This window comes from Tursiops truncatus, chromosome 6 (genome assembly GCF_011762595.2).
Source record: "Tursiops truncatus isolate mTurTru1 chromosome 6, mTurTru1.mat.Y, whole genome shotgun sequence".
Classification (NCBI taxonomy): Eukaryota; Metazoa; Chordata; class Mammalia; order Artiodactyla; family Delphinidae; genus Tursiops; species Tursiops truncatus.
In genome coordinates this window covers 105,283,832-105,307,895 of record NC_047039.1, presented here as the reverse complement: position 1 = coordinate 105,307,895, position 24,064 = coordinate 105,283,832, and the positions used below count along the sequence as shown (strand labels likewise).

Sequence of the window (24,064 nt, the reverse complement as noted above, 5' to 3'; positions counted from 1 at the left end):
ACATGAAAAGTTGCTCAACATCACTAATTATTAGAGAAATGCAAATCAAAACTACAGTGAGGTATCACCTCACACCAGTTAGAATGGGCATCATCAGAAAATCTACAAACAACAAATGCTGGAGAGGGTGTGGAGAAAAGGGAACCCTCTTGCACTGTTGGTGGGAATGTAAATTGATACAGCCACTATGGAGACCAGTATGGAGGTTCCTTAAATATCTAAAAATAGAATTACCATATGATCCAGCAATCTCACTACTGGGCAAACACCCAGAGAAAACCATAATTCAAAAAGACACATGCACCCCAATGTTCATTGCAGCACTATTTACAATAACCAGGTCATGGAAGCAACCCAAATGCCCATCGACAGACGAATGGATAAAGAAGCAGTGGTACATATATACAATGGAATATTACTCAGCCATAAAAAGGAACGAAACTGGGTCATTTGTTGAGACGTGGATGGATCTAGAGACTGTCATACAGAGTGAAGTAAGTCAGAGAAAAACACATATCGTATATTAATGTACATATGTGGAACCTAGAAAAATGGTACAGATGAACCGGTTTGCAGGGCAGAAATAGAGACACAGATGTAGAGAACAAATGTATGGACACCAGGTGGGGAAAGCGGTGGTGGTGGTGGTGGTGGTGGATGAATTGGGCGATCGGGATTGACATGTATACACTGATGTGTTAAAATTGATGACTAATAAGAACCTGCTGTATAAAAAAATAAATAAAAACTTAAAAAAAACAAAACTAGTACTAAAATTTCTTTGGGTTATTTGTATGGAAATATGTTAATATAAATGTTTCAGACATACATGAAATTCCTAAAAATCTTATATGTTCTGGTATAATGTTATAAGTCATAATTCTAGTTAGTATTTTAAAATGTATATCTCAGAAATAACTAAAAAAAATAAAAATAAAAATAACTGATTAGCTCTTCCTAATGCACCCTCTCACTAGAGATCCATGGAGACATAAAAAGGATAAAAACTTGCAATAAATTTGGAAACTAGTGTCTGTAGTTAACCTATTCGGTAATCTGAAATGAGTTTCTACTTATCGTAAGGATAATGGAAATAGATTTAAAACTGGAATTGCTAGTTCAGTCTTGTATTGTAGTGTCTGAAAATTTTGGGTAGGAAAACCTTTTGCTTTTTTACTCATTGTCTTAACCTCTGGTACAGAAATGCACATCTTCTTTTACTCATTAATTCCACTTACAGAAATTTGCCTTTTACTCATATCACATAACTATTCAAGTTTATTAGTATGAAGATGTTTATTGCAGCATTTTTATGACAGGGAAAAACTGGAAGCAATATGAATGTCCATCAGGAGGGGATTGGTTAAGTAGATTGGTTCATTATATACGACACTCTACACAGTAAATATTGATGTAATTCTATATGCATTAAAGAAACCTGATATATTATTAAACTAAAAAGGCATGTTAGAGAATATTATATATAGTTTGATCCCATTTATGTAAAATAATAGATAAACTGACATATATTTAAATATAGAGAGAAAATGCATTTTCAGTGGTGGTTATTTCTGGGAACTAGAAAGGAAAAGCAGTAAGGTGTTTTTTATTTCTTGCTTTATACATTGTATAGTATTTTTGTTTTCTAAGAGACATATTTTCAAAACTGAAAAAGAGGGACTTCCGTGGTGGCGCAGCGATTAAGAATCCACCTGCCACTGCAGGCAACATGGGTTCGAGCCCTGGTCTGGCAAGATCCCACATGCCGCGGAGCAACTAAGCTCGTACGCCACAACTACTGAGCCCGTGCACCTAGGGCCCGTGCTCCGCAACAAAGAGAAGCCACCGCAATGAGAAACCTGTGCACCGCGACGAAGAGTAGTCCCCGCTCACTGCAACTAGAGAAAGCCTGTGCCCAGCAATGAAGACCCAACACAGCCATAAATAAATAAATAAATAAATAAATAAATAAATAAATATATTTGTTTATTTTTAAACAAATTGAAAGAGAAAGAAAAGCATAAGGTCTCTGTGACAGATTGTTTTTAAAAGTCATTCCCTTCCCCATATCCATGCCCATGAGTCATCCCCCTCTCACACTGACGCTGGGCTTGGCCATAAGATTTGTTTTGCCTAATGGGACAGTGCAAAGATGATGGAAAGTCTTAAAAAGAAAAATGCATATCTGAGCTGCCCTCCCTTTTGCTGCTGTTGGGATCCTTGCAACCACCTCATGTAAATGGACCCAAGCTAGCCTGTTAGATGATGAGAAACATGTGACCCAGCACCTTAGCTGCCAGCCAGGCTAAACATTCAAGGGAGGCCATCCACTACTAGCTGTCCACAGTTGCATGAGTGAGATAAGAAGTGTACCATGATGTAATCAATGAGTATTTATTATTCCTTTATAACACAAATGGCTTTTGAGAGTACAACGCTCTCAGGATTTCATTGACTCTGTCTGTTTGATTCAGGTTAGCTTCCACATACCAATAGCCATGCCCACAATATTTCGAGACACTCCCCTCTCTCTCTTCTAGACTCTTTTACAGGTAACCTTGAGCTTATCAGCCTTCTACAAGACAGCCAAATCCTTAGATTCTTTCCCCAGATCTATTTTGTCCCCCTGAAAGAATGTACTTGGCGCCACTTTCATAAATTTCTTCACAGGCTTTAATGAAGAGGCTTTGCCCTGGGGATGAGACTGTCTAGGTGCTGCTTATAGCTAGCATTTCTCAACTGGGTCTTTTACATTTATGCATTAGAAATTGTTGTATTTTTCAATCTTGAAAGTTCTGGAATTTGTGGATTTCCTCTTTTCCTTTTCAGCCCTGCTCGCAGCTAGTTCTTTTTTGAGTTCATCTCTTTCTCATATTTTGTTACGTGTGCCTAATAGCATACTGTTTCCTGGCTTATTTGTATAAATCCACAAGTTCATTAGTCACATTATCTACTTTCCAAGTTATTGCAGGCAAATGCAGTTTTGCTACTGTATTATATGACAGCCTTCAGTAACAGTTACTTGACACTCAGTCTCAATGCCAGTGTCACATAATGTATTTCTTAGGACAGTAACCTACTCCTGGTACCGGTTTCTCTACTGGCTTTTCCTGTAATAACTCTACTAGCTGCTATAATAACTCCAACATTTTAGTACCTTACTATAGTAGAAATTTATTTCCGGCTCCCATGTTAGTTACAAGTTGTCTGCAGTTCTGAGGTTCCATTAAATGTGCCTTCTGTGTTCCAGGCTGAGGAGCAGCCCTATCTTGGTCTTAGGTCAGAGGGAAAAGTAAAAGTGCTGAACCATGTAATACCTCTTAAATCTTCTTCTCAGACATGTGGTAGATAACTTATATTTCATTGGCCAAAGCAAGTTAAATGGCCAGGCCCAAGGACAAGGATATATAGTTTCACTTATAAGGAGGGGGTAGAATAGTTGAGAACAACAATACCACCTGCATATCCACTTCTAGATTTATTCCCTAAAGCAATGTTTTTCCAAGTGCTGAGTTCTTAGCTGAAGACAAACATGTGGAAGTTATCGGTATATAAGTGAGTATGAATACGAGCACCCAGAAAGAAGGGAGATAGTGCTAGAAACCTCCTGGGAGAGGCATCTGCAGAGGAGCCTACAAATGAGCTGTCAGAGGTAGGAGAGAAGAACAGGAAAGAATGTGTACTGGACCCCCGTAATAGAACTATTTCTGCCCTAAAAAATGTAACTTTTTTTTTTTTAAGGAAAGCCTGAATGCAAGTGCTTTAAATCCATCCAGTTTGTATCATCATAAGACTCAATTTCCAAGTAGCATACGAGTTTTAAAATTAATATATGTTTACTTGTCATTACAGAGATTTGCCACAATATGGGCAGAAGCAGTGGCAGTCTTATTTTGGAAGAACTTTTGATGTTTACACCAAACTCTGGAAGTTCCAGCAGCAGCACCGGTAAAGGATTTTTACAGTTAAAGGAGAGTGAGGGTCCATTTTTTATTAGTAACAGTTTGACTAATATATACCACCGCAGTGCTTTTTATCTCTTTGTGTATCTTAATATATTTCATCTTTGTGACCCAAATGAAAGCAAACTGATTTTTCCCCATTTATTTAAGGTTTTCAAATGTAAATACTATTTGATTTTTAAAGACAATATTATCTGAAATGGTGCAGATTAACTCTAACATGGATAGGCAGATTCATGGTTTCATTCTAAAAATAGATGTTGTTTTTTGGGCAAAGCTATTTGGCGGGGGTGGGGGGGGGTTGCTTCTAATTTTCATGCATGTAGCTCAAAGAAGTTTGTTTTTATATTTCAACTTACTTTAAATAGACATTTTATAAATGCTTTTTGAATTTAATTGAATGATTATGTTGAAATCTCATGAAAAATTCATGAATTTCAATTTATGTATTCAAAATTTCATGATGAATTGGGTGATACTTTATCCTATTAAATTAACAGATTTGGTTATTTTTGAAATTTATATTCTCTTATTTCTATTTTCTTATTTCCTATGTAAAACAGACAAGTCTTGGATAATCGGTATGGCTTGAAGCGGTGGCAAATAGGGGAAATTGCTTCTAAGATTGGGCAGCTATACTACCATTATTAGTAAGTGAATTGCAAATGGAAAACATAAAGCACTGTCCTGATTTGAACACAGCATGCAGAAGTATGCATCGATACATACCTGGTAGGAGGGAAAACTGAGGAGTTACAAATGAAATCCTAAAAGGTCAGATCATATTGATCAAGACAGCATTTTTAAATGCCCTTCCATAATCAAAGTGACATTATTTGTTTCAGAGGCTCACCTTCCACACAGTTCGTTTGGTCAGACTCATTTGTAAACTTAAAGGAGTATGATCTTGGTTTTAGATAAAAGATAAATACTAAATGAATTTTATGGTTCTTAATGGCTTCACCTGAATCTTGATACCGTACAGAGACATATCATAACTGGTATGTTTGAAGGAGTGGTTTTCAGGAGGATACCTTAAAGCTCATCCTCATATATGTCTAAAAGGTTACATGAAGTCAATAAAGATACTTGAAATTGTATCCTTAGTGCAATATCATCTGTATAGTCCCACCCATGAGTCAAGGAAAGAAGAGAGCTCCTTTTAGGATCTAAATATCTCATTGTCATTAAGTGATACCAGGTGTTTCATAAAAAGGCTTGGACCATTTATAGTTTAATAGGCCAGAAAATTCCTTCCTTTCCCTGTCTTTTGGCATGCCACCCAGATTCCCATCATTAAAATCACCTTCCCTGGTAGAATATTTTCTTAAGAAATCCCTTATAACACTACAAATGTTATTGTATGTCAACTATACTCCAATTAAAAAAACAAACTAGAAATGTTAAACAGAAAATCCAACTCACCAGCATCCTATGAAGATTAATATGGATTAGTCCATTTCTGAGTCCTCTGAGAAAAAACTAAAGAAATGAGCCAAAGGACAAATTACTATATGAATTTGGGGAAGGTCAGGAAAGACCTGGTCCCAGGTGGGAAGATTTAACTGAGTGGAAGGCTGTTTGGAGAGGCCCTTTGAAGAATGAGAATAACGTGTACTCTGGGTTGCCATCAAAAAAGGCTTGGGAGTGGCGGGGAGGTGTTTTTTTTTTATTATCGTTACTATTCTTTTTATACATTTTAAGGGTGATATGATTATTGCTTTGCTGACTCAAATTTAGGATAGTCATTCCCATCCCCTGGAGTAGAGTAAGAGAGGAATAATGGAACAAGTATTTATCATGGTGAAGAGATTGAGATCCTGTCAAATGTAAAGAGTTTCTTTTTCTTCTCATAGCCTGCGCACATCTGAGACCAGCTATCTGAATGAAGCTTTCTCCTTCTATTCTGCAATCAGACAAAGATCATATTATTCTCAAGTCAATAAAGAGGACAGGTATGCACCTACCATTTTCAGAAAGAAGAAGATAAAGCACTCAGCATTTTTAGTCTGTGGAAATTATGCAGAAAATCACACATTTATTTATAACTTTAATTCATTTAATGGGATTTATTGAGTGCCTGCTATATGCTAGACCTTCTTAAGCATACGGAGATGTGTTACCTAAAAACAATAAATATTACAGATGTTGTAACAGATGTCACAGTACCAGGGTAGAGTCAGAGCACAAAGGAAGGGTGGATTATTTCTTTATGAGAGATTGGGGTCACACAAAGTTTCATAGAAAAGAAACAACTCCAAAATGAGGCTTAGCTGATACCTTTGTTCTGTTTAGCCTGTGTCATCTTAGTTCGTATACATTCAAAACCCTGTTGACAACTGTCATATAGGACTAAAGAAAAGGCTGTAATGCTGTTTGAGTTTTCTTTTATAAATCGAATACCATTTTGCAGTTGTGTAGCTCCTCTGCTAGGGAAAAAAAATCATGTAGAAGTTATTCATCCCCAATAGTAATCTGTTGAGCACTTATTATGTATCTCGCAGTGTGGTCAATGCTAGGGTGAGAGAAGGAAAATGAAAAGAAGCCGGGCAAGTGTACTCTTTCCCTTTTAATATTTATTTATTTTTATTTCTTTATTTTCTTTATCTTTTTGGCTGTGTCAGGTCTTAGTTTCAGCATGCGAGATCTTCATTGAGGCAAGCGGGATCTTTCATTGTGGTGCGCGGGCTCTTCTTGTGGCACGTGGGCTTCTCTCTAGTTGTGGCATGTGGGTTCCAGGGCGTGTGGGCACTGTAACTGTGGTGCGCGGGCTCCAGAGCACATGGGCTCTGTAGTTCGCAGTGTGCGGGCTCTCTTGGTGAGATGCATGAGCTCAGTAGTTGTGGCACGGGCTTAGTTGCCCCACGGCATGCGGGATCTTAGTTCCCCGGACGAGGGATTGAACCCGTGTCCCCTGCATTGGCAGATGGTTTCTTTACCACTGGACCACCAGGGAAATCCCTCTCTTTTCCTTTTAGATGATTACCTTTTCATGGGTGTCCCAGACATATTTGGAGTACAGGTAGATTCCAGATGAGAAAGTAATTATTGAAATAATCAGGGATCTGCTGGAGAATCTTTATTGCTAGCATTCCAGGAATTGTTGGAATATCTGAAAGTTCTTTCTACTCTCAGCAACAGAACTCACAGTTGTTATATAAGTGGAAAGATTATATTCTCTTAGAAATAGAAGAAAACATAGTTTTTACCTATTTTTCTAGAGAACACTTTGTGGTTGGCTACCATAAGCTTTCCAGCTAAACAGCAACATTTTGGGGAAAGCCCCAGTCCTGTAAATCCCCTTCATTCCCTTGCAAATCTTATTCACACTTGTCTAAAGGAGTTTGCTTGAAACAAGTGAGGTGTGTGGATGCTGAAGTCTACATTTTTCCCCCAAGACTTTTTGGCCTTACTTCCTCCTTCTATCAGGAAGTTCCATCAATTACTATCCTTTCAGATTTTCTTATGGTTTGCTTCAGATACTTTCACTATAGATGTATTTCCTCCAACTTCCCCTTTTTTTGCATTCATGTTGTACAATTTGTCTGAATTCTTGGTGAGATAAATTATATCCCTAAAAAAATGCAAAAGGGCTATGTAACACTTTATGAGTATGAAAAATACATATAAGCAAAGAACTATTTTAAGCAATAGTAAAATACCTTATATAATTCACTTTTCCGCATTTTCTAATTTGCCAAAAGGGAAATTGGCCTTAGGTCCCTTGGCTTAAAACCCAACAGTCTGACTTACTAAAATCATTTTCTACACTAATAGCAAACACCACATATGAATTGTTTTCCTGTGCTGCCTCCTAGAGCAGGGTAGACGAACAGAGGTGGGATTATTTGGAACCAGGATGACAAAATCTCTTGCCTTAGGCCACTAACATAGCATCAAAGGACAGTCCAGTCTGTGAAGTCTTGACCTTGTTCCCTGTACCTTAGGAAAGATTTTGTTCAGTTGGTAAGTTGTTTGTTTCTCAGTTCATCGAGGGCAAGGGGGCCAGTCAAGGTAGCAGTTGGCAGCAGCTGCTAAAATCAACAGCTGGTAGATTAAACCTGAGTAAGAAAGTATTCCACAATTTCACAGTAGCTTTAAAAAGCAAAAATCTCTCCTCCAAAGGCCAAGTTCTCTCTGCATTGTCTCAGTACCTAAGGACTGTGTCAAAGCCAGGAGGAATGGTATGTTCCAACAATTACCAAGGTGACTGCCTATCACCAAACATACACAACTCTCAGCATGTCCTAATTCCATGGCCCATCGTGTTTGGCGGAGAAGACAATAGCACATAATCACTTGTCCTAGAAGCTGCAAACCCTGATGGTTGTAAACGACTAAGGCTGAATCTGGTCAGAGTTAGATCCTGAGAAGGTGAAGTTTCCAAGCACACAGAGGCTGGGGGGAGATATTTCAGTTAGCCACCCAGAAAAACAGTTTCTCAGGCAGATGTGTCAAGAGTTGGCATCTTACAAGTAGTGGTCCTAACAGGTTAGACGAGGCTGCAATCATGGAGTGCCAGAAGAACTCTGCCAAAGAAAATCATGTCACCTCTAGTGGTGACAGTACTGAAGTTTTTATTTTTTTTTTTGCGGTACGCGGGCCTCTCACTCTTGTGGCCTCTCGCGTTGCGGAGCACAGGCTCCGGACGCACAGGCTCAGCGGCCATGGCTCGTGGGCCTAGCCGCTCCGTAGCATGTGGGATCTTCCCAGACCGGGGCACGAACCCGTGTCCCCTGCATTGGCAGGCGGACTCTCAACCACTGCGCCACCAGGGAAGCCCTGAAGTTTTTATTTTTTATTTTCTTAATTTACTTATTTTATTTTTGGCTGCATTGGGTCTTGTTGCTGTGCACAGGCATTCTCTAGTTGCAGTGAGCAGGGCTACTCTTCATTGCGGTGTGCAGGCTTCTCATTGCGGTGGCTTCTCCTGTTGTGGAGCATGGGCTCTAGGCACGCGGGCTTCAGTAGTTGTGGCTTGCAGGTTCTAGACTACGGGCTCAAGTAGTTGTGATGCACAGGCTTAGTTGCTCCATGGCATGTGGGATCTTCCTGGACCAGGGCTCAAACCCATGTCCCCTGCATTGGCAGGCGGATTCTTTTTGTTTGTTTGTGTGTTAGTTTCTGCTCTATAACAAACTGAATCAGCTATACATATACATATATCCCCATATCTCCTCCCTCTTGCGTCTCCCTCCCACCCTCCCTATCCCACCCGTCTAGGTGGTCACAAAGCACCGAGCTGATCTCCCTGTGCTATATGGCTGCTTCCCACTCGCTATCTGTTTTACATTTGGTAGTGTATATGTGTCCATGCCACTCTCTCACTTCGTCCCAGCTTACCCTTCCCCCTCCCCGTGTCCTCAAGTCCATTCTCTACATCTGCGTCTTTATTCCTGTCCTACACCTAGGTTCTTCAGAACCATTTTTTGTTTTTAGATTCCATATATATGTGTTAGCATACCGTATATGTTTTTCTCTTTCTGACTTACTTCACTCTCTATGACAGACTCTACGTCCATCCACCTCACTACAAATAACTCAATTTTGTTTCTTTTTATGGCTGAGTAATATTCCATTGTATATATGTGCCACATCTTCTTTATCCATTCATCTGTTGATGGACACTTAGGTTGCTTCCAAGTCCTGGCTATTGTAAATAGAGCTCGCAGGTTAGTTCTTAACCACTGTGCCACCAGGGAAGCCCTGAAGTTTTTAATAGTGGAAAATGTGAATCTAAACTTGAAGACCTTGACGCCTCCCAGTCGTGAGCTTCACAGGATGACTTCTTCTGCAGCAGGCAGAAGGCTGTGGGTCATCATTCAGGTTTTCAGGCTTGATAGGATAGCCTCTCATGTGTATGAGTGGATAGCAGTTCAACACAGTGGTTTCCAAAGTCGAATGCCTCATCACTTCATATGCAAACTATGGCCTGGTTTTGTACTGTCTGGTAGCTTAGAATCCTTTTTACGTTTTTAAAGGTTGTGAAAAAGAAGTTAAATATGCTATAGACACCATATTTGGCCTGCAATACCTAAAATATTTAATGTCTGGCCATTTATAGAAAGTTTGCCAATCCCTGGTTCAGTATATGTTCATGTAGTCTGTGTTACATGATTGTATAATGTATCATATAGTTTCATAGAACCTGTTTTTTCTCAAAAAATTAATGGAATTGTCTTATTAATATTTTAAGTATGAATTGACATCAACCTCTTTCAAATTTTCCTTCCGTTTTGAATTCCACTTCTGACAGTGTGTCAGCCTAGATAATCTAAAATAGTGTCTTCCAAACACCTAGAAAGGGGCTTCCCTGCTGGCACAGTGGTTGAGAGTCCACCTGAGAGTCCATCGGGTTCGTGCCCCAGTCCGGGAAGATCCCACATGCTGCGGAGCAGCTGGGCCCGTGAGCCATGGCCGCTGAGCCTGCGCGTCCAAAACACCTAGAAGTACTGGCTAAAAAGGAGCAACCATTGCAGGACTTCCCTGGTGGTGCAGCGGTTAAGAATCCGGCTGCCAGTGCAGGGGACATGGGTTTAATCTGTGGTCTGGGAAGATCCCACATGCCACAGAGCAACTAAGCCTGTGTGCTACAACTACTGAAGCCTGTGCGCCTAGAGCCCGTGCTCTGCAACAAAGAGTAGCCACTGCAATGAGAAGCCTGTGCATCTCAGCAAAGAGTGGCCCCTTCTCGCCGCAGGTAGAGAAAGCCCACACGCAGCAACGTAAACCCAATGCAGCCAAAAATAAATAAATAAAATAAATAAATTTGGGGCTTCCCTCATGGTGCAGTGGTTGAGAATCCGCCTGCCGGTGCAGCAGCAGACACGGGTTCCATCCCTGGTCCAGGAAGATCCTGCATGCTGCGGAGCAGCTAAGCCCATGCGCCACAATTACTGAGCCTGCTCTCTAGAGCCCGCGAGCCACAACTACTGAAGCCCGTGCACCTAGAGCCCATGCTCCGCAACAAGAGAAGCCACCACAATGAAAAGCCCGCATACCGCAATGAAGAGTAGCCCCCGCTCGCTGCAACCAGAGAAAAGCCTGTGCACAGCAGTGAAGACCCAACGCATCCAGAAACAATAAATAAATTAAATAAAAATAAATTAAAATTTTAAAATAAATAAATTTATTTTAAAAAAAGGATCAACCATCCCTTTAAATGGAAAGCTTAGCTGTCAAAAACGTGAGGGAAATCCCCAGGTCATTAACCCTCTGACCAGTGCTATGACAGCCTGGCAGGGGCATGGTTGGTTTTGGTGACATAAAGGAACTTCTAAGGATTTCTTCAGGAAGAGGAAAATTGAAACTAAAAGGAAGGGATGATATACAAGGATTCCTGAGAAAAAATTATCCCCTTGCTTCCTAAGGAAGCATGGACTTTATAAGACAGTAATCATCTTAATAATGGCTAATTGAGGTTATTAAGATAAAATGGTGCCAAATCCTGGAAAACAACATGAAAGAAGGGAGAAAATAAAGAATTCAACCATACTAGTAAGCTCCATTTATTGTTCAGAGGAAGCTTAGAGTAAGTAAAGTTTGCTTATTAAAATATTAAGAAAAATATTTTTAAGGAACATAAGGAGAAAGTGTAAATTCAAAACAGGTAGAAGGGGGAGGAAAGTGAATTATGATCATTACAGTAAAAAGTACAAAGGGAATATATATGAATAAAAGTATAATTATAGCACGAAATAATAAAGTAGAAACAAGTCCAAGTACATTGGTAATCATAGTCAATGAAAGTGATCTTAAACTTCCTAGGGAAAAGTCAGAGATTATCAGTATGCCTTTTTAAGAAAAATTCAGTAATATACTATCTACAAGAGGCCCTCCAAAGATATAAGGTACATAGGAAAAGACAAATGAGACAGATATTAAGGGGAAGAAATGCTGCTCTATTTATGTATACATTATTTATATTTAAGGCAGAAAATATTATTAAGGATGGAGCTTTACTTCATAATGATAAAAGGAACAACTCAGGAAAATAAAAAATTTCTAAACTTGTATATGTAATGTAATGTAGCATAATAATAAAGCAAAAAGTGGCATATTTTCAGGGAGAAATTGATAAATGGTCACATGTATTGTACATGGAGATTTTTAATATAACATTTAATTATGTGTCAAGAAGATAAGCAACTATAAGATTTGAGTAACATAATTGAAAACTTGTTCTAATGTGCATGAAAGTGCATACGACAATAAGCGAATGCACATAATTTTCAAGCTTATATGAAACTTTTGTGAAGTTGACTTATATTTGCCACAAAAAAATGTTTCAATAATTTTTCAAGTGTACATTGTCTAACGGTGGTGCAATTCTATTAAAAATTAAGAGCGAGACATAGTTTAAAAAAATCATTATGTTAATCAGACACATTTCTAAATAATTCATGGGCCAAAGAGGAATTAAAAAAAATTTTATTACGGAAAATCCGACACATATACAAAAAATATATCGTTGTAAGGTTTTTTATTTGCAATGCAGGATGTGGAAAACAGGAAGTAGAAATTGGAAATGTCCGGTTTGAATTGATAAGGGATAAATATATATATGTATTTTTGGCTACATTGTGAGGCTTGAGGGATATTAGTTCCCCGACCAGGGATCGAACCCAGGCCCTCAGCAGTGAGAGCTCAGAGTCCTAACCACTGGACCGCCAGGGAATTCCAGATAAGGGATAAATATTAAGGGTCAGGCGTGAAGAGGTGTAATATAGATTGTAAATAGCCTTTAATAAGTTAAGGACGCGTGTTGCTATTCCTAGCAATCACGAAAAGAACAGTAATGAAGCAGTATAAATACGAAACTGATAGAGGATATAAAATAGAATACTAAAACATATTTGATTAGCTGAAAAGAAAGCAAGGAGGGAGCAGTAGAGGACCACAAACACAGAAGGGGCAAGTAGAAAACAAATAGCAGGGTGAGAGTTGCAAACTCAGCCAAGGCAACAATAAGGCTAAATGTAAATGGTCTGAGTTCCTGAGTATACAGGGCAGAGATTGTCAAAGTGGATAAAAAAGCAAGGCCTAACTATATACTGTCTACAAAAGATGCGTTACCATGAAAAGACACAGGTACTTGAAAGTAGAGGGATAGAAAAAGATATGGCATACAAATAGTAAGCATAAGAAAACTGGCTTGATTGTATTAACGTTAGAAAACTAAGATTTCAAAACAAAGACTGATCTTCCTAGAAGTCTTTTTGCCTCATATTTTCCTGACTGTTGTCTTCTCATCTTTTTTTAATTAAAAAAATTTATTTATTTATTTTTGTCTGCGTTGGGTCTTCGTTGCTGCGCACAACCTTTCTCTAGTTGTGGCGAGCAGGGGCTACTCTTAATTGTGGTGCATGGGCTTCTCATTGCAGTGACTTCTCTTTTTTTTTTTTTTTCCCCGGTATGCGGGCCTCTCACTGTTGTGGCCTCTCCCGTTGCGGAGCACAGGCTCCGCGGCCATGGCTCACGGGCCCAGCCGCTCCGCGGCACATGGGAGCTTCCCGGACCGGGGCACAAACCCATGTCCCCTGCATCGGCAGGCAGACTCTCAACCACTGCGCCACCAGGGAAGCCCTTAATTTTTTTTATTGGGGTGTAGTTGTTTTACAGTGTTGTGTTAGTTTCTACTGTAACGTCTTCCGTATAGTCTTAACTTAAACATTACTCTCACTAAGATGCCTTCTCTCACCCAAGATCCTGTCCTGTGGGCTCAAATTGTAATCATTGTAATATTTTGTAATATTACATCATTGTAATATTTATTCCAGTATTTTAAGTATTTATCTGTCTCCTCTACATTTTAAATACTTTTCTGTCTGTAAGATCTGTGAGGGAAGGGACTGTGTCTATAGTTTTTTTTTTTTTTAAATCATTCTAATCTAGTACTTAGCATAGTGCCTGATGCATCTAAGTTTCAATAGATACTTCTTGAATGAATTTAATATATGAATGAACAATGTAATGAACCATTGAGTAAGAAATGTGTTAAAAGACTATAGGTTATATGAAGCAATGTTTATAGCTGTGCAAAATAGTATCAAAAGAGTTTAAAAAGCTATCAGAAAGTTAGAAAAATCAAAAAGCATATTTTTTTAAATGTCATGAATGATTTTCCATTTTTCTACCATAGACCTGAGTTGGTAGTTAAGAAGCTACGATACTATGCAAGATTTATAGTAGTTTGTCTTCTTCTCAACAAAATGGATGTTGTAAAGGATCTGGTGAAGGTAAATGTACTTTAAAATAATTAAAATCCTAATCTCTCATTGTCTGTGGATAATTTTGTTTTTTAAAAATAGATTTAAGGTTAAAATAATTTTGATATATCTACATCATTACAACTTTGAGAGTATGGTAACTTATGACAAAGGTAATGATAAAAAATTTTTCCAACTCTTCATATTTCAAATACACCAGAGATAATTGTCTTAATTTCTTACTTTTGTCCCCTCAGTTTATTTTACATTTCATCACCCATCAATGAATGGTTGGCAAATGCAAACAAAAGTTAAAATATTTGGTTTAAGAAAATAATTGAAAAGTTAGGTCAAGAAAAATGTTTTACAAAGGTGTGAATGAGTTTCGATTTTTCCTCCCTTTAGTATGTCTGCATCACTCTATCCTTCATTACCTCAGGTAATTAAGAGTTAACTGCATTCTAGATTCACTTAATATCTGTAATTATTGCATGCTACATTCTGGTTACACTCTGTATTCAGTTAGTGGTTTCAATGGCATACTTCTTGATTTTTTGGCGCTCGAGTATAACATGCTAGTTTTTGCTTTTTTTTTTTATTGAATTATAGTTAATTTACAGTATTGTGTTATTTTCAGGTGTACAGCAAAGTGATTCAGTATAACATGCTAGTTTTGACAAGCCTTCTTCCTCCATCCCCAGTTACTAATAAGATTATTTCCAAAAGAAATAGTATGATATAAATACAAAGAATTTATATTTATTTTTTTTTAATGTTAAAATTTGGGGGGGTTTACCTTTAAGAGTTTCCTGTTAATAAAGTCATTGCTGATGTAGCACTGAGTAGGTATGGGTCACTGTGGATTTCTATGAAAATCTTATTGATGTGTTATCATTTTGGAGTTTTTGATTTTGAAGCAAGCCCATGTAATTTTCACTCTGTTTTGGTTATAACTGGGACCGTATATTGATAATAATCAAACTTCTTAACTGTATCAGTTTCTGTCAGGAGTATGGTACAATATACAATGTATTTTTATGATTTTTTTTCTATAACCATTTCTCTTTGTGATATTGTAAAATCAGGAACTCTCGGATGAAATTGAAGATTATACTCACCGCTTTAATACTGAAGATCAAGTGGAATGGAACCTGGTGCTTCAAGAAGTAGCAGCTTTCATTGAGGTCAGTTCTTGACAAGAAAGGTTGTCATAATTATGTATGTAAATGCATACATATGTGGTATACTTTTTTACTATGTGTATATGTCAAAAAAAAGGAATAACTTCTTATATTGACATTTTGTCTTGGCCATCAACCACTTACTGCTTTTTCTCCAGGCAGACCCTGTGATGGTATTAAATGATGATAATACCATTGTTATCACATCTAATCGCCTTGCTGAAACAGGAGCCCCATTGCTGGAACAGGGCATGATTGTGGGACAGTTGTCTCTGGCTGATGCACTCATTATTGGTAATTGTAATAACCAGGTAAAGAATTGTGAAGGAATTATGCTTAAAATTCACTTTTGAAAAATAGTACTTTTGATTGTTACAGAATTATTTCATTGTAAATATCCTAACATCCATTTGCTAGGAAATAGTTAAATTATGCTGTGTCTATATATGGACTGTACCATAGACATTTAAAATGGTTTAGAAAGAATTTTTAATCACAGAAGAAGATACTTATGATATGGCAAGTGAAAATAATATGGACCTATGTAAACAGAATTATTTTATTATATATGTTAAAATGTCTACGTATAATACATATATGCACAAGAAAAAGACAAGGAAGAAATTTACCAATATCATAAAAGATTTATCTCTAAAAAATTTAGCAAAATTTTAAGTGATTTTTATTTTCTTCCTTACAACTTTCTACATCTGTATATTGCCTTTACAATCAGGCAAAAATGGGGGAGCAGTTATTTTTAAGTACATTTGTCAAAAACAAATTTCAGATATTTTTTCATGACAGAATAGTCCCATGACAATGAGGATTTAAGGTACTACAACTGTAATTTACTGAAAATTATGGGATATTGGAGAAGTCACCAGTGGATACACTTTTCTATATGTATTACTTATACAAGTTTTAATTTTGGATCCTTCCCTTACATCTGTCATTTTTGTTGCGGTTAACTTTTTCTTATAATTCTCCAATTTTGGATTTTAAAGCTTTAATTTGCAAATTTCTAAATTAAAACATTTTAATTTAAATTAAAACCTTGCCTACATGAAGTTCTGTAGAAGTATTATTCAAAATAGAAAAGGAGGGGACTTCCGTGGTGGTCCAGTGGTAAAGAATCCGCCTTACAATGCAGAGGACTCGGGTTCAATCCCTAGTCGGGGAACTAAGATCCCACATGCCACAGAGCAACTAAGCCCCGCGCGCCAAAACGACTGAGCTCGCATGCCTCAACGAGAGAGCCTGCGTGCCGGAAGCTATAGAGCCCACACGCCCCAGATCCCGCGTGCCACAACTAGAGAAGAGAAAACCTGCATGTCACAGCTAGAGAGAAACCGGCACACTGCAGTGAAGAGCCTGCATGCCACAACTGAGACCCGACGCAGCCAAAAATAAATAAAAAATAAGTTGTTAAAAACAAAACAAAATAGAAAAGGATACAGTCTTTTCTCTTTTTCTTTTTTTTTGCTGTGCCACGCAGCTTGTGGGGTCTTAGTTCCCCAACCCAGGATTGAACCCAGGGCCCCGGCAGTCAGAGCTCCAAGTCCTAACCACTGGACCTCCAGGCAATTCTCAGGATTCAACCTTAAACATTATGTAGTGCCAAAATGTAATGAAGTGATTTTAAAATGGGCCATAGTCATATTTCAGCCTGGCTGGTTCGCCAAAAGTTAACATGTTTTATGGGATCTAATATAGGTCTCTGTGTTCACGTGACTACTTTTTGTTTTTAAAAATACCTATGGAAATTGATGGATTGATAGAAGTATTGATAGATGGAGCGAGATGTGATGAAGCAAATATAGAAAAATGTTAATGTTATAGGATCTAGCTATTGAGCATAAGGGTGTCACTGTACAATTTTTTTAACTTTCTGTCTTTTGAAATTTTTTGGAATAAAATATCCAGTGTCATCAGGTACACATGAAAGTCAAGAGTAACAATATGATTAAACACTTCAAGGTCTGTGTACTGCATTAACGGTCAGGTTTGTTTTCCTTGCAGGTTAAGTTCAGTGAACTAACTGTTGACATGTTCCGGATGTTACAAGCCCTGGAAAGGGAGCCAATGAATTTAGCTTCCCAGATGAATAAACCAGGAATGCAGGTGACCTTCTCCCTACATCTGCAATTTGCTGCTTCTGCTCCTCATGGAATGCTATTATTCAGCGAGAGCCATGAGTGTGAATAAAGAATTCTCCTGATGAGACGCAGGAGAAATAGATAAGCATAATGCTAATTAAAAAAAGATATTTAATGAAAAGGATAGTAAAAATAGGCATTGATAAGTCATATGTCAAGTACAGTTTGTATAGTCATCCGTCTGTATCCATGGGGGATTGGTTCCAGGACCCCCGTGGATAAACCTGCAGATGCTCAAGTCCCTTATTTAAAGTGGCAGAGTGTTTACATACAACCTATGCACATCCTCTCGTATGCTTTGAATCATTTCTAGATTACTTATAACATCTAATAGAGTGTAAATTATATGTAAATAGTTGTAAATGTTATGTAAATAGTTGCTGGTGCACAGCAAATTCAAGTTTTGCTTTTTGGAACTTTCTAGAATTTTTTTTCTAAATATTTTTGATCCGTGGTTGGGTGAATCCATGGATGCAGAGGACCGACTGTATGTGCATTGTTTTCTGTGTGTAAATATAGGAATCAGCTGACAAGCCTACCAGGCGAGAAAACCCCCACAAGTACCTGCTCTACAAACCAACATTCAGCCAACTATACACATTCTTAGCAGCATCTTTTAAGGTATCTATCATCCAGTACTTTTTAGCATATGGGGAAAGTGTGCCTTAAATGGAATCTGAGAGTCACTCTTCTCTTTGAATATTTGAGTCAAGAATTTAGGAAAAATATGAAAATGAAAACTGCCTTAGAATATCCTAATCATAGCTATTTTTGGAATGGAAATTGCTTATTATGTTTTGAATGTTCCCTACCATTAATTAATGGGAATATTGATTAATTATCATTCTCCTTTCTCCGGGTTTTTCTTGCTAAACTGCTTTAGGCATAATAGTCAATGCAGAACTGAAAAACAGGAGCAGATTTTATAGGCATGTTCTATAAATAGAATAGCCACCTGAATGGTGGCTCTGGGAAACATTTTGGTCGTCTGAAAGAACCATGAGTAGGGAATTCCTCTCAGTTTATATAGAGAAAGGCACGGATGGAAGTTTGTCTTTTAGACCTCTAGTCAGGATCTTTACTTCTCCATCTTAAGTTTTCCAGAGAATGTTCTTTAAATGATGGGGTTTTGAAGCAGAGATTGTCTTCAAAACTTTTGGCAATGGTTATAGGTTAATAATGAATCTTTGCTGTGTAGACAGTTATAAGTTCGAACTAGCAAGAGTGACTTTTCTCTTGGAGGAGACCATTATATGTTAAATTAGGTTCTTGGTTTCCCTACAACTGTAAAATGTCATGAACTTTCAATAAAACTGTTGTTTCCTGTTTGTCGTTTTGTATATGTGATTTTCTTTAATTTCAGGAGCTGCCTGCCAATAGTGTGCTTCTGATTTACCTGTCAGCCACTGGCGTTTTCCCCACAGGTCGTTCTGATAGTGAAGGTACAATAAAGGAATGCTCCCTGTCGTGAGCAGGGCTTGAATTCTCTTTATTTTCTACAAGGCGATGGCCCATAGCCCACAGACAATCTCAAGCTTTCTAGAGAGGCTCCCAAATTTGAAACCTGGTCTGTTTGCTGAATCGGCAATCTTGTAGATACCCCAGTCTGTTTTATTTGCTGAAATATTATACAGTAAAGTTAAAAAAAATCAGCAAATTCACATACTACATGCATGCCTCTCTAACAGATTTGCTAAAAGCAAACACATATATGTGCATGGAATAACCAAGCCTAATTATCTACTTCACATCGTTGAATTTTTCTGAGCCTTTAGTGTGTTAGGGAATCTGGTCAGCGGCTTCACTGTGGCTGAAAGTCTTGTAGAAATCAGTGCACTTTTGTAACTGTGAAAGTTCAAGTCCTTGACATAATTTTATTTTGTGTCCTTTCTTTGGTTTTATGGATTCAATCTGTAGAATATTGGGATGCTATTTTAGAATAAAAACTTGAAGCTGTCCAGAACATGTGAGTCCAGAATATATGAAATTGGTTGAACTAGATGAGTAGCTTGGATGTAAACAAGGCAATTAAATCTTTACCTGGACAAAAAAAAAATTGTTCTTAACATCCTTAACATTTTCCTCCTCATTTGTTTGTTGAAATTTGCATTCCTTTATACAATGCATGTCCCTGCCATCTTCCTTGCATGACCTACAGATCCTCTTAAAGTGTTAACATGAAAACAAAACAAAATAAATCTCTCTTCATTGCAGTGATTTTTTTTAAGGGATAAACTATAACACTATTAAAAGTGATGCAAAATCGGGGCTTCCCTGGTGGTGCAGTGGGTGAGAGTCTGCCTGCCGATGCAGGGGACACGGGTTCGTGCCCCGGTCCAGGAAGATCCCACATGACGCGGAGCAGCTGGGCCCGTGAGCCATGGCTGCTGAGCCTGTGCGTCCGGAGCCTGTTCTCCGCAGCGGGAGAGGCCACAACAGTGAGAGGCCTGCGTACCGCAAAAAAAAAAGTGATGCAAAATCATAAATACTTTAATTTTTTGGTGATAAAGTTAGTACTTTTATTTATAAATAATTATTTCCATATCTTATACACTATTGAATCAGATTTTCTGGGCCCCACCTAATGTATTGATCTCTTGTTTTACTTTTTTCAAAGTACAGTAGTTACTAACTGAATGGTCCTTTGAGAGAGATTATTCCTAACATCCCACGGTTGCTGTTCCATTTACACAAGAGTTTATTTAACTAACTGATAGGACCAGTGGGAAACGGCTAATTCCCAAACCGGAATTACAGTGGTTGATGTAATAATAATGATAGTGGATTTTTTCCTACACTGGTATTTGGTAATTCTTTTCTTAAAAATGAAGTTTTTGTCAGTGAGAATTTTCAAGTTCCATTCAAAAATTTCCCTACATTTTACAATTAGTGGCCCTCTTAAAATTATATTTAAGAAATTATTAGGACTCCATTCTGCAACTTTCTTACTTAAATAATTTTGTTGGACTTGAGATTTTAGTTTTGCTTGAAATGAGAAGATCATTTTGAACATCCCAGATCTCCATCTCTTTTTTACCCAGAATAATGGGATGCAGTAGATTCTTGTTTTGTTTCTCATTATAATCTGAAGAACTGATGAAGATGGTCAGATGATCTTTTAAAATATTGGAACAGGCAACATGCTGAAATCATTTAAATGCTAAGTTAAACTAAAATGTTAAATGTTCAATTAATAAAAATGTTTTGTAATTATCTTCCATTTGTATCAATGAAAGATTCACCCAACACCTTTGTGTTTGAACATCAGATCAATGCTACTCTCCAATTGAAGTCTAGGATTCTTCCCTTTCTTTTTATAGGTCCTTATGATTTTGGAGGGGTACTTACTAATAGTAACCGGGATATTATAAATGGAGATGCCATCCACAAACGAAATCAATCCCACAAAGAAATGCACTGGTATGTATTATAAAAATCATAGTTCTCTCTTATAAAATATTAAGTAAAATGGAATGTTCCCTTAGACTGCTATTCATAACACTTATTTGGATTCCAGCAATATCTCAGGCTCTGACTATCTTAGGCAATTAGAATTGTTGGTTAATATTTATTTTACAATTTTTTATTGAGTATGTATTATATGTCAGGAACTATTCAATCACTGGAGATCTGTTCATTCAAGTTGGAGGAGACAATAAATATATACATAAATAATAAGGCAGGACATGATGCACGTTAATATCAAAATAAACCTTTTTAAAATTAATTAATTTTATTTTTGGCTGTGTTGGGTCTTTGTTGCTGCACGCGGGCTTTTCTCTAGTTGCGGCGAGCGGGGCTACTCTTTGTTGTGGTGCGTGGGCTTCTCATTGCAGTGGCTTCTCTTGTTGCGGAGCACAGGCTCTAGGTGCACGGGCTTCAGTAGTTGTGGCACACAGGCTCAGTAGTTGTGGCTCGCAGGCTCAGTAGTTGTGGTGCACGGGCTTAGTTGCTCTGAGGCATGTGGGATCTTCCCGGACCAGGGCTTGAACCCATGTCCCCTGCATTGGCAGGCGGATTCTTAACCCTGTGCCATCAGGGAAGCCCAATATAAGCTTTTTTTTTTTTTCTCCAATATAAGCTTTTTAATATAAGGTTATGTTGGTGTGATATAGCAAAAATGAAGTTAGCTGTATGATTTCAAGGAGATTTCATCCATGAAAGTTTGCTCAGTGCATTCACTGGTTGGGCCATTATAGGCTCTAAAACTTCCCTAGCTGAGAGAGAGCAGTCTCATTATAGAGGAAACAGGACTTGCTTGAAACTGCATTTTTAATAGCACTTTACATAAAAATATAGCTGTTCATATTAAAGAGTGGGGAAGGGAGGGCAGAGGGAAATGTTTCAAATTACACATATAATAGCTAATTGTCCCCCAAGCCATGTGTTGGTGCTATAGTTGACCATAGTTGTAAATGATTTATATCAGAAAAACTTGTATTTGAAATATATTGGGGTTTGATGATATTGCTCATTGACAACATCATTTTGTATATTTACATTAATATTTATAAACTACCCACATTGTCCACCAACCATGGGAAAGAGCATGCACACCAAAATTGTGACCTTAAGCAGTGGCTCTGAAATGCATGTTACTAGACTTTAGCCTTCTGTGGGCCACAGTGAATCTGTATCTTTAACAAGCACCCCAGCTGATTCTGATGCACATGTCCAGAGGAAATGTAGATAATAGAAGGGGAGCCCCTGCTTATTGTCTGCAATATTAAGATATAGCTTAAAATAATAAAAATCTTTAAAATGGATATAGATTTTGAAAGATTCATTGAAATAGAAATCTGGTTGTGTTATTACATCTTGTTTTCAGAACATGTTCTTAGGAGGAACTTATAAATACTAAGTAAGTCCCTAAATGCTGACTTCTGGGATTTTCATGTGTATTTATTAATCCATCTTTAAATATATTAATATATATATTAAATATATAGACTTCTCTTCAGCTTGAATATTCTTGAATAATAATTATGTTCGAATTTTTTTTTTCCAAATAAAACTGTTAACTTGTTTACCCCAGTAAATACAGACTTTTTTGGTCTTTTGCTTAATTAATCTTTGTTTTTCTCCCAGTGCTGTGACAAAAAGGAGATGTGAGCAGACCAAACTGATGAATAAGATTTCTGAGACTTGGCTGATAAAGTTATACAGTCATTCACTGTTACTCTTGTTGTTGTTTTCCCAGCCTTCATCCTGGAGATCTCTATCCTTTCACAAGGAAGCCCCTGTTCATCATTGTGGATTCATCCAATAGTGTTGCGTATAAGGTGAGTTCCATGAGCGCTATTCCACGTTAGACACTATGGCACCACCCTGAGGTAACCAGTCTGAACATGTGCCTTTTTATTTTGCTTTATTTTATTTAATTTTACACAGTTTGTATTTAGTCTTTCTTTTCTTTTGAGGTTGTGCATGCTAGTCAGGATCTGGTGCTATGAATAGAAACAAGAAGAAAACGCATGAATGGACACTCAGTGGAAAATAATAAATCCTCCTGCAGGAAAAAAAATTCAAGATTTCCAAGATCACTGGTGGGAGGTTTATTTTTGTTATATAACCCAGAACAGTTTTCTTTTATAGAGGTTGAAGTATATGGGAACATTTTATTTTCTAGTTTTCAAACTTTTTCCCCTCTATACACTGAGCTACTATAGTTTAAGTGGAATTTCTATCCCATGTTATAGAGTTATATTCATTGAATATCAACACAAATTGTTTTAGATGCACTTATTATTGTTTTTTTTGATTTGCGACAGTAAGTAAAAAAAGATGACCCTGAATTCTGAAATAAGTAACAGGGACTTAATGTGAAAATCCTTTCTTTTATATTTTGCTATAGAAGCAGTGGTTTTCAATGATTGTATAAAGAATGGCAGCAGTGAGACACTTTAAAGTTGGATGTTAGAATTCAAACAATAGTAATTTAGAGGAAAATGAAAACAGAATTTTTGGAGCCCTTTGTATGTGGTTGGAATATTTCATTAGTGGACAGTATACTCAGAAATATGCTGGAAACACAGATCTGCCAATTAAAATTATTTCTGTTGTGGGTGTTCATATAATTAGATGGGGAAGCAAACGTTAATAGGTTTATTTCAGGAGAGCAATAGAAATGTTTGGTAGCCAAAAAAGCTGACCCCAAGCATATTTTTCCATCTAATTTTCATGCTTAGTTTCACTTTTTAAAGTCGGAATTCCAAGAGCATCCATCCCACCATACATTGTTCAGCATGTTTCTTGCTACCCATTTTGTCAAGTTTAACGTTACAATTTTTGATTTTTAGGAAAACTAGCTATGTACACTCTTAAATTGTGAGTGTGCTGTTGTCATTTTTAATCTTTTTGAGAGGGTGGGAGGCTGCTAAAGGAAAAGGTTTATTGGCTACCCCATTTAAACATATAAAATCAGAAGAGTCCAGGCATTTTGTGTCTTCACAGAATTCAAAAAAAGCATTCTGTGCCTTTGTCAATGAAAAGGAAACATTTGCTACAGTTTAACAATGTAACAGAATGTGTTGATGCACAGTAAGCAAGTGTATTGC

At 37.4% G+C, this 24,064-nt stretch overlaps 1 protein-coding gene across 7 annotated transcripts in view; it reads left to right on the top strand.

Annotated features, from left to right (window-relative positions):
• SCAI (suppressor of cancer cell invasion) overlaps positions 1 to 24,064 on the top strand; it is a 145,001-nt gene that overhangs the window by 84,617 nt on the left and 36,320 nt on the right. For all 7 annotated transcript variants that reach the window (XR_004527102.2, XM_019949278.3, XM_033858588.2 and 4 more), the window contains 11 exons: positions 3,853 to 3,948; positions 4,526 to 4,612; positions 5,819 to 5,917; positions 14,104 to 14,200; positions 15,256 to 15,354; positions 15,510 to 15,662; positions 17,371 to 17,472; positions 18,027 to 18,128; positions 18,871 to 18,949; positions 20,828 to 20,927; positions 22,708 to 22,789. Coding sequence is in view for 6 of the 7 variants with exons in the window: in XM_019949278.3 (XP_019804837.1) it covers positions 3,853 to 3,948; positions 4,526 to 4,612; positions 5,819 to 5,917; positions 14,104 to 14,200; positions 15,256 to 15,354; positions 15,510 to 15,662; positions 17,371 to 17,472; positions 18,027 to 18,128; positions 18,871 to 18,949; positions 20,828 to 20,927; positions 22,708 to 22,789 (1,096 nt within the window). In the remaining variant the exon portion in view is untranslated. The remainder of the gene's footprint in view (positions 1 to 3,852; positions 3,949 to 4,525; positions 4,613 to 5,818; positions 5,918 to 14,103; positions 14,201 to 15,255; positions 15,355 to 15,509; positions 15,663 to 17,370; positions 17,473 to 18,026; positions 18,129 to 18,870; positions 18,950 to 20,827; positions 20,928 to 22,707; positions 22,790 to 24,064) is intronic.